The sequence below is a fragment of the Lepisosteus platostomus genome, chromosome 22 (assembly GCF_059453375.1).
Source record: "Lepisosteus platostomus isolate fLepPlt1 chromosome 22, fLepPlt1.hap1, whole genome shotgun sequence".
Lineage (NCBI taxonomy): Eukaryota > Metazoa > Chordata > Actinopteri > Semionotiformes > Lepisosteidae > Lepisosteus > Lepisosteus platostomus.
In genome coordinates this window covers 13683762-13695307 of record NC_142632.1, presented here as the reverse complement: position 1 = coordinate 13695307, position 11546 = coordinate 13683762, and the positions used below count along the sequence as shown (strand labels likewise).

The following is an 11546-nucleotide window of genomic DNA, read 5'->3' as shown; positions in this document are numbered from 1 at the left end:
CTGGCTAGGTCATTCAACAACAGGGCTTAAGACAGCAGCCCTTAGTTCTCCTTTACCTCAGTCTCAGCTCCCTGTCACGTGCAGACAGTAAATCCTGCCTACAAGATAGGTGACCTCTTAGTAATAAATTTGCAAAATAAAATGGCAAGGGTTGAGGGGCACTGAAAATTCAGTAATTTATAAATTAGAAAACAGGATTGGTCCCCAAGCCAGAAAAATAATTTCTCCCAATAAGTCTACTTTTGAAGGACATACCTACACAGTGATAACTTGCTACAGAGCAACCATCGATGAAAACGAGGACTTCTGCAGCCTGCATGGTGGATTACAAAGTAGCGTATCAGTAGCCAACTTTCTGTTTTGTGCAAAAATAGTATTCACAAAATGATCAGCTACAGCTGATTACACCCTTGTAATTTCAGAATTTGTTAAACACGACCACCTACAGTTCTGTACCACCTACAGTTGCTGCATGACAACTACAAATATTCCAGTTTACAGAACACTGCTGTCCATGTCTGCCGCGAGCTAAAATGTCAACGTGCGTAGCATGGCTAGAGCTGGAATTTAAAACAAGAAGGCCGATGTAATTTTAATGACCCCTGCGCCGCGTGGATCAAGCGGATATTAAACTGTGAACTCCTCACAGCCAGGCCTTAGTCTGGAAAAGATATCTCCTAAATCCCGTCTCCTCCACATCAAAGCAAGACTGACACCGAAAACAAACGTGCAGTCTTAGTTCAGACGGCATTAACAACAACAACAAAAACTCAGAAGGACAAAGCGAAAAGGCAGCTAACCTTAATCCCCCAGATGAAATCACAACTTTAAAGACCAGTGATGAACTCAGTGGCTTGTTTGTTGGCAGGAGAGATCAGAGTGGGTGAGGGCCCCGATCTGATCGCCGTGTCTCCCGCGGGTGAAGTGCCCGTCCGGCAGCCTTACCTCTTGTTGATGGGCTTCTCGTCCTTCTCGTAGGGCTTGACGAACCACTTGCCGATGCGCACGAAGCTGCGGTTCATCAGGCAGCGCTCCAGCAGGTTGTGGATGGCCTTGAAGAGCAGCGTGCGGCACTCGTAGGACAGCCCGCTCTCCCACGCCCCTTCCTCCTCCCCTGCAAGAGACACAGGCTGTATATCACCGTGGCAGGACAGGCAGGCTGGGCGCATCTCAACTGGGCTCCCCGGGAGGCGCTTGGCTTGGCACAGGGAGCACGTATTTCCCAATAACACCGGCAGGTACTGGGAATGTTTCTCTCACTCTGCAGGAGAGGCAAGTCCGTTAATTTCTTCCCAGGAATTCCTCAGCACCAATCCTTAAGCATTACACTTCATTCACTACAGCCATAAAATAACACTCCAGTAATTTAGCAGCCAATTATCTATGACAACCCACTGAAAAGGTGTGGAAACAGTGCCGATACAATTTCTATGTGGAAGTCTGGGCCAAGTGCCTTTGAAATTAATGTATGCATGTTGCTCACGTGTGAAAATACAGCAAAGTGTGTCCAAAGGACTACAATACAAAAACATTTCTATTAAAGGTCAGAACCTTGCACTGAAGTGAACAGTATCAGGGCAGGAACCCACCGATATTTTTCATTGTTCACGAAATTCCTACAAGAGCAAACAGCATCTTAACCCCTTCGATCTGCACATTAAACAAAAGCAACACTGCCATCAGTTTCAACCACTCACACAGACCAAGTCTGTCCTACACAAATGTTAATGAGCTCTCTTTGCTCAAACCATAAAATCTGCATATCAAACGAGCTTGGGTCCTCTAAGTCAATGTGTTTCTACAGCCTCCGAAACTTTTCTTTCTCCGGACAGAAACTGCGGAGGGGCTGCAGCGCTGGCCAGCTGTTTCGACTCGGGCTCCCAGCGCTATTAACAGCCACGTTCGAGAAGCTCGGGGCTGTGAAACCTTGTAAACAGGCACAAATGAGAGAGCACGCCCTGTGGGAGGTCAGCCCTGTAATCTGGGAAGCTCAACGGCTGCCACAAAGACAGCAGCGCAGCTCAAGAAATATTAACCAGGGAACGGAGCACTTGGACTTTCCAGCATCAAATTAAAAGGCAACCCATTCCAACCACAATCCGCCCTTTTGTTTTGGTACAAAGCCAAAAACAGATTTATTTGCTTGATTTGAACTGATCATTAATATTTAGAGTAATAAGATAGAGCTGCATGTAGTACAGGAAGCTTTTTATAGCCTGTTATACTATCCTCTGTTGTGATAATAGAATCAGTCCCTATTTTGATCATTTGGGTAGACTGCTAAATCTGCTCATGTGCTTCAACAGTCCTTTTTCCCCATCAGTGTAATAACACTTCTTAAATGTGGTGTGAAAAACATTTCTGACCAGATGTGGTATGCTTTAGCGAGGCCAAAGAATAACAGTTTACCAGAGCAGGAATGGAAAAACGTACTGTACATTACAGAATAGAGAGAAAAAAACTAAAACTTTAAGCACATGTGCTTTTCCTCTTAGCAAATTCTTCTATATTTAAAAGGCAATAATCGGGTCACTGTGCAAAGCCGTAATCACAGATCGCAACACTGATGCCATGTCACTGCAACACATAGCACAACAACTCCTGCATGTTTCAGAGACTATGAAATCATTGTTTTCAAGCTACCTGTATTTCTCATCTCTCGTGGGTAGGAATAAACTACCATTACAGAACCAAAAGGTTCAGAATTTATACCCTGGAGGGAGAGGCAGACAATTCCTAAACCTTGTTCGGCAATCTACATCTGTGCACCTAGCACAACGCCTGGCAAATCCACTAATCCCTGGACAATGACAGCCTAATTAGAAACCCGTCGATCATCATGCTTTTAGAAAAGAAGGAAAATATTTTTTCTAGCTTTCAGTTATTTCACTACTAAATATTGAAGTCAGATTTTAGTTCTGGACGATACACATCCTGTAATCTTCCTAATTGGATAGGTACTTAGACAAAGCCATCATCATGCCACAAGTACACCTGAAGAAACACTGGTATAAGGGGTGGTGGTGTTTCTGCTGCAGCCTTACTGCTGCCTGTTATAACACAATAGCAGTCTCTGAACTGAAAGAACAGAAATAATGACATCTTCTAAGCTGATCGACAGCCAGGTGACTTCACCTACTAAGTTGTTTTGAGGCAAAAGAAGGATCCACTGAAAAGGAAATGTTGAGATCTAGGGTCAGGAGGAGAGAAAGCAAAACATGGACCCCTTGTCACTCAAAAACATTAGCTGCCCTGGCAGGAAACTCCATGGTGGGCTCGATTTCAACAAGAATTCATCATTAAGATTCCCCAGTGAAGTAATAAAATAGTTAAGAAAACAGGCTTGTAGTTACACAACAATTTTGTTTTTTTTCAGGCTGAAGCACAGGATCAAAAGGAACATAGGGTGGAGGACAGCAGTGAAGGATTATTTAACATTGTTTTGGTGAGACCAGAGTTTTAAGAGGGTTTAAAAAAAATGACAGGAAAGTTTAAGATTCTGCATAAACAGCCATCAAGATGACCACGTCTGTTTTGTAGCCCACTTGCTCTTTTTTTTTAAATTCACGTCTGTTTTGCATCAAAAGCTCCTAACGACCTTGTGCCAGAGATGCTGTAGCTTCAAACGTGGAAACAGTTCTTTAGCCAGCTGCTCCACACCTAGGGCTTCACGCCCCATAACTCTGAAGCCATGTTAACACAAGGCAGCAGTTGGGTTTTTGTAAGCAACGAAAATGACTTGAGCAATGCTCTGCGGGTTTGCCCAGAATTTCTTGTCCCTTGCCTAGAGCCGAAAAGGAAGACTGTCTGATTAATGGTGGGGATTCTCGTTTCGTCTGCGCTGGAGACGGGAGGATGCAGTCTCGGGCCCTGATCGCTGAAGACAGATGTGTTAATCAGTTGTAGACGTCTGTTAAAGCAGACCTGGGCAGCTACTGCTGATACCACACTGCATTTTAATCTGGAGCTCAACGGTGATGCTAAGTAAACAAGATGGATTTTTTTTTCCTCTCTCTCTAGTACTTGAAGGTGGCTTTTGCTTAATTCACATTAAAAAAAAACAACATAACAGATGATGCACGAGAGAGCATCAAATACTATAGGACAACATGTTGCAGTGATAAAAAGGGAAAAATGACTTTTTGCATGTGATTTTCAAAAATCCATATCTGTAACCAGCAATTGGTTTTGGCATATGACCCAAAAATAAACACCTTCAGACTAGGAAGACTGTCAATAAAAGGCAACAATCAAATGTCATTATTGCTTTTGGACTACAAGACTGCCTGGAGTGAAAACAAGACATTGAAATGCTAAATGTAATTCTTTCAGCTCATCACTGTGTGCAAATTTCATTTCACTACAGAGAACCGGGTTCACTACTGTGCTGTGTGTACTACTACTGTGCTGTTGCCTCCCCAAGTAGACAGAATGCTTACAGATCAAATGGGGAACTGTATGAAACTGCCACCTAGATCTTAAACCAGAAGGGATTCAGAAGTCCAGCTGACCGCTGCGATACATTTCCACACTCCCTCCGATTGGAAAGACCAACGCACTGACCTTCAGAGGGCTCTTGTGAAGAACAGGGGAACGAGATTTCCCATTACGAGAGGAACGGCGGATGGTTATAAACACCGAGGTGCCTCAGGCTCCGATTGCCTGGAATGGCTCGGAAATGGGAGTGTAATGCCACAGCTATGCTCCATGTCGGGACGGCTGCTCCCCACCGCCACAATGCTCCTTAGCACCGCTGGAGTGGATGGCGCAAGCTCATCCGAATCACAGGTGAGGAAAGGAGAGTGGGAGAAACCAGCCAGCCAGCCAAAGGTTTCTATCCAACATGTAATTACTGCTGTAGCCGGTCATTACACTGCGGGATTAATGCGTTGTGATCAGTGCAGTGTCTGGGGGACTCCAGGGGATACTTCCAGCCAAGGTAATAAAGCCAGGCCCAACACAGCTTTCTCTTCTCCACAAGCCGCGGCGATGGCGTTTCACAAGGCTCCATTCTTAATTAGCGAATCTTTCCTGACCGAAGCACGTCGTGGGGCGAGCGTTCACGCCTGGGCGCGCCACGGAGAGAACAGGCAGCCGAGATTAATCCGAGGAGCTTCAGCACAGCGCCAGCGAGAAATAAATTAGGTTAATGCTTCAAATGGATCCCGTTCTCATTTCATAAACAACAGGAAACCAATCCCCAATTGACCAGCCCCATTTAAAAAAAAAAAAAATTAAAGCATTTTAAAGCCAATTTCGACACAAATTAAAACAATGCCAGAAGGGCATTTCGCTTTAACCGGGAGAGGTTGCAAGACCAAACATTTCAATAAGGAAAAGATGTCTGTTGGTATAAACCACTCGGATTAAGGTGGTTTAGCCTTTGCAGAACCCAAAATTTGAAAATTCCTCAGAAAAAGTGAAAATGGAGAAATGCTGGTCTGGGTTTCAGTGCAGATATGCTCTCCGAGCAGAGGTATGACATTTAAATCACTTTAAATTAAAACTCACACGAGCTGTAATCCCTAGCACGTAACCTTTTGTTTAACTTCAGAAGATTTGATGAAAATTCTGCACAGCTCTAATTTAAATCACACAGTTCCAAATGAATTTCTTTGAAATAACTTCAGAAATAGAAACATGATTAAAAGGTGTTCAGATCTGACATTTCCACGCAGTTTTTTTTCCCCAGGAGCGACACACAGGAAAAATGTATAATTTCCAAAGTGAGATAAAAGAAAAATCAAGAGATTGTCTTAATCCTTCTTAAACGGGGCGATAATCAGTGCCCTTCAGTGGAAAAGTTGTCCCAAGCAATACAAAGTTGGGAGGAGCTAGGGACCAGGGTTCTCTCTAGAATGTGAACACAGCTTCCAAGTCCACAGATTTTTACAACATGGACAAACAGACTGAGGAAAAACTCCAGAGCTCCCCTCATCCCTGCGAAAAACTACTCTTGACAAGGATAGCTCAAGACAGGCACAACAGGTGCCCCTCGAACAAGCAAGCTACTGTGAGCTCCTCAAAAGGAAATTCGAAACAAATGGGTGTAAGAGGCCACTTCCTGTTTGCTAAATATTTTTAACTGCATGCTGGAGATCAGAACAGTCACCAAGATCCAACAGCTAGGAAGCCAGGAAGGCAGGAATCTGGGAATTCTGAGCATTCCATACACATGTAATCTCCGAAAGAAATGAAATCATGCCGAATGGTATTTGCAGTGAAAGAATAGACCTCGTCTGTAATCAACCATGAGCAGGACTTATCTGCGTCAATGAAGACGGAGGTGTCTGGCCTTTGGATTTTCTTTACAAAAAGAAAGTTCTGAAGCAACACTCTTCGCACAAGATGGGACTGTGAGCCTGCGGCCATTTGTGTGATCGCTTGCCTAGAAGGAATTCCGATCTCCCAAACACAAGGCTCTTATTTTCCAGGGGCCGATTGCAATTGTGGGTTTAACTCGTGAAAATGAAGGACTGCATAAGCAATACAAAGAGCAGTGTGACGATTCCTGCCGGGGCTCTCTGCTATGACCACAACCACAAAACTGCCTAGGAAAGCAGGATCTTTCAGATATTCTGTGCTCCTAGCTTGATTTCTATAAATAGCTGAAATTAACAAGAAACAACCAAACCAGATTAAAACAGGACAAATCAAACCCCCCCAGTAAATACGCGAACTGATGGCCAATTACATTTTGCTCCTCGCAGGTAATTTAAAATGTGTTACAAAAATGAACGTGTAACCTAAGCAAAAGGAGTTAAATCTACTGCTTTATGCAGCACGCACATTCTGAATGTATTTTAGAGGCTCACCAAAAACTTTAATTTGATCAGATTACTCAGAGCCCCTTGGAAGAAATAACAGAAGCTTACAAAATTTCTGGGTAGTGCTAAATGGGAGTTAAACAGCAACTAACTGCCCGAACAGTTTAAAAAACAACAACAAAGATTTTGTAGACATATCTACCCTTGTCATAAATTCTCACTTATGATCTAAACAGATGAGACCCCCACAACACGTGTAGCCTCACTTAACAAAACCTAGCTTCCCTTTGCCTTCTATCTGAACACAGTGCCTAACCTGACTTCCGAGCAAAGCAGGGCTGTTCTGAACGTGGCTCGTGACTTCACACGATGCACACTTCACAAGACTTCACCTTAATAGCATGCATCAAAACGCATGAAGTCACATCGCTCCTGCCAGGCTTTGCGGCTGTTCTGCAAACAAACAGGTTGCCTCATTAAAGCCCACAGGAGACCAGACTTACCGCGATCTCGCCAAGTTCAGCTCCAAGATCTCAACAACGCATAGGGAGGCGGAAAAGAACCGCAGAGCAATTACCCTCAAAGACAGACTTCCATCCCTAATTTCTATGCAAAGATCAGTAGTGCTTTGAGCAAAACACACTCATTTATCAGCACTCTGGATGCCGCTGGATAGGGAACACACCACAGCTTTGGGTCATTTGCATGAGAATGAAACCCACAATCTACCAAGGGGTACCGTTTAATTTAGCAATCGCATTTGCCTGCTCTGAATAACACTGATTGGCTAGGGGAAGATTAAAATTGGTTTTTAGAGTGTTCAGTTAAGAACAGAGAAAGTCCCCAACACTGGATAACAAAAATATCCCCCCCCCCCCCCCCGCCCCACTCTGAAAACAGGCCCCGAGTGGTGAATAAGAATGAGGTGTTTAAGATCCCTGAAGTCTCTCACTTCTTCCTTCCCCTCCAGAGTAAAGGGATTAGTCCGAGCTTGGTCTGCAGAAATGGCACTCGCTGAAAATTAAAGAGTTTTGCCAGGCCCCTATTCTGACATGTTTACTGCTATGCACAAACAATGCAATGCCCCATTTCTAATTTGCCACAAACATTGGGACAAAACAAGGTGTTTCACATTCTCATTTTCTCTACTTAGCTGTTGACAACGTGAATGTATCCACTCAATATTTATCAATTCCAAGGTGTAACTAATTACAAGCTTCAGTGCTTGTACAGTATTAAAAAGTCTAGCTCTATGCATGGGACCAGCAACTGAAGGTTTGAAAAGACTGCGGTCAACTTGCCCTTAAAATACATAAATATTACTCCTTCTTAACAGGACTCAAAACATTTGACAAGAAAAAAAGTTTATTTCTTGTGATATACACATCAACAAAGCAAGGAAGCCGTCTGATGAGACTGAATTACTGTCTGGCGGACAGACGTAAACCATCTCACAAACTTCTAAAGTTCATCAACAATCTGAAAAAGGTACAGAGGACCATGCGATTTGCTCAGATTTACAGAAGCACCTCTGCTCTCTAATCACGTTTGCCAAAGGATCAGTCATATTTCAGCACAGCAGCAAAATATCAAACAGGCCCAGCTTGGCAACGCAACTTGAGCCCCACTTTCAGGGATAAACCGGAATGTTTTGCGGCACCTCGGATGCCAACACCAGTGACCAGACATGTGCTTATCAAAATCCCTTTAGAGGAAATGGGGTCATAAGACAGCAACTGCAAACTGAAGTACCCTACAGTACACTACAGCTTGTAGTGTTTCCAGTGGTGGCCACACACACTACTTAATCTCCTATTGATGATAAATGTGGATAAACAATGAACATTACCTACTTAACCTCTGTGCAATAAGCAATCAGCACGCTATTATCAGCAAACTAGGCAAGAAACAAAGCAGTTTCACTTAGAAAAACTCAAATCAACATCATATATGGATTTTAATTCATAAATAATGCGTGGTCTGTATTTTTAAGGAATGGATCTAATGCGTACAAGGTCTCCTTAAAAGAGTAGCAAACCCGAATAGTTTACAACCGAATAGTGCTAGTATCCAAAGTCGAGACCAGACAGCTCATGAAGAGCTGGTGATTTTTTTCCTGGAAGCACCTCCCACTCAAACACACCCTTGCACTGAGACCTGGGCCTCTGCCAAGAAAGAAAGCCCAACTGTGCCAAATCAGGAAATTCACGCTTGTATCTCTACATCTACTGGTGTCGTCAGGTGAAACTTGTAACACGAACCAGATTCACAAACCCATCCCATCTCTGGGGCATGAAAAATGACATTGGTGGCCCTTTAGGTTAAAATGAATAGGGAATGACAGCTTCAATTTTCAGTTTATACTAGGAATAAAAAAAGACCCAGTACTCCCTGGAGCTTATGCTGCAAAAATAAAACAATACTCATCGAAACGCTCATCTGAAGATACTGCACTGACAGAAAACAGAGCACCGTATACACTGCAGGAGGAACTCGGTGTAAAGAAAGCATTTCCATGGACACCTCTTCATGCCCAAACAAGAGCCCGGCGACCGCAGAACGCATCAGGCAATGTGAACTAAAGACTATTCAGCACCTCCAATGGTAGGAGGCAGAGCTGCACCATTTTATACTTTAACAGACTCATCTGAGACGCCGGTGTCCTTGCAAAACTCATCTTTTTGCAAATTTCATTGGCAAAATAAACTACCCGTTTTGGATATTTCACGCTTGAGACAATCATCCTTTGGGTCATTACTCCACAGCCGCACAGATAAATCATGACAGATCTTGTGCTCTGAACTTTCATTTTCTGGCCACTTCCTGTAAAATGCACAATAATAGAGGAGTGCTGTCTATGGAGCAGTGCATGAGAGTGCATGCATAAAGACGGGAAATGGAAATGGGAAGACTCCTATTTCATACTTCCAGATATTCTGGTTTCATTTTTTTCTTATTCCAATATAAATTAAATAAGCGCCGAAGACTTTGCTAGCTTGATTCATAAGTGGATACACACGGCACTATAACCTCTGGGTGGGCTCCTTCCAAGTAAGTGGGTGGGAGTCACACTGACATCCTGATTAGAATAATTGGAAATACACTGAGAAATCATACCTGTTAAGGCCAGCAGGAGCCCAGGAGTATTTAGAACTGAAGAGGGGATTGGTGAAGCAAGGGATTAAACTACCATACGGCCTGCAGATTAGTAAAAACATTCATGTTTCACTTTTAACATCGGCCTGCATGGGGGGTTTTCAGGAGCTGAATTTCAGATAGATCTACCAACACTGAAACCAGCAGTGATTATGAAAATGTTTACAGTGAGATTAGTAAAACAGCTGCCTGAATTGTTTATGAAACTCTCATGCTCGTGGAGAGCATTCTATTAGAAGTTTCTTTTAGAATTAATGTTTTAATGTATTCGCAAGCAGTCCTGATAATTAAAAAGACAATGGATGTTTGCATTGCACATAACTGCCCATTTGAAGGTACAGTACATAATCTCCGATACCGTGCAGTATTTGAAAATGCAGTATAAGTTCAAATGCAGACTAAACCTGTAGGCTGCTTTACTTTTCTGGTTTCATTAACCTTTATGCAAAAACAGGTGGTAGAGTATTTGGAAAACCCCAGAAAATCCTTTACTAGCTGCAAATTAATTTTTAGTTGTATATTAAGGTTTCCAGGTGTAAACAAGAAATGTGTAGATTCGCAGCAGTGCAGTTATTTTTAAGGACTATGTTTGAGATGTAAGCTAATCTGGTCATTCTCACTGTGAGCAGAGATCTCGTCAGTGAAACAGAAGCTGAAAAATACTTTTAAATCATAGCTCAGGTCCAGACATCTGAAATTATAGGTATGAATGTATGTGTACAACAACATCCACTCCTTTGAGCGACATCTTTTTAAGGACCTGACCCACCATCATCCCTCGAAGCCCCAGAAAACTTGCTTCCTCCAGGGACAAGTCTGCTGCCACACCCCCTGCATGACCGAAGCCCCCAGTGGAGCACATCAGGAGCCTTAACGTCTCGCGATGTTTTTAAACCTTGCCTTAAAAACGCCTGTTCCCAATGTCTACTTTACGTCAATTAACAGTTGAAAGAGAAACAGATTAACATTCTCCGTTTTATCAAATCTGATTGTATATTCTGTCTACTGTACTGTTTTCTTACTGGAGAATTTAAGTGCCTTCAGAACGCTGTGCTGTAAGGTGCTACAGAAGGATAAAACTCAAGCGGAAGCCGACCCGTCCCGGAGAAGTCGCCCGCGCTCACCTGTCAGCTCGTGGTGGATGAGCTCGGCGAAGTTGGGGTCCTCCCCCCACCAGAAGAGCCAGAGCTCCCGGCGCCCCGCGGTCTGGTGCCGCCGCCACACGCTCAGCACGTCGGCCTTCAGGCAGCGGCTAAAGCTGCAGAGGATGGGGTCCTCCTCCGTCACGGGGAAGAGGATGGGCGCCGAGGTGGGGCCCTGCCACACGTACTTCTTCCATTTGATTCCAGTCAGGTCAGCCTGCGAGACAAGGGGAGGGACAGTGGTCAGGTCTGCAGCTCGTGGGTTTTTTTGGCCATTGATCTCGGCTCTTTCAGCGCTGAAGCAGTGAAGATGAACGTTTAAGGCCTGTACGGACAAACCAGCACAACCTCCCTAACTTTTTACTTCCGCTCTGCGAACTCTCTCTTACTAATGCGCTCTTACGCCAAAACACAAAACCGAAACACGACCAGCACTGCGTTAACAGCTGCTTTTCCAAGCGGCTCACTTGGAAAGCTTGGA

General features: G+C 43.8%; 1 protein-coding gene across 1 annotated transcript in view; it reads right to left on the bottom strand.

The window, feature by feature from the left end:
• The window catches only part of med13a (mediator complex subunit 13a), a 66587-nt gene that overhangs the window by 43291 nt on the left and 11750 nt on the right, over nucleotides 1–11546 (bottom strand). Inside the window, exons 2-3 of the mRNA XM_088616392.1 lie at nucleotides 11048–11282; nucleotides 946–1114 (exon numbers count right to left, since the gene is read on the bottom strand). Of these exons, the coding sequence (XP_088472518.1) occupies nucleotides 946–1114; nucleotides 11048–11282 (404 nt within the window). The remainder of the gene's footprint in view (nucleotides 1–945; nucleotides 1115–11047; nucleotides 11283–11546) is intronic.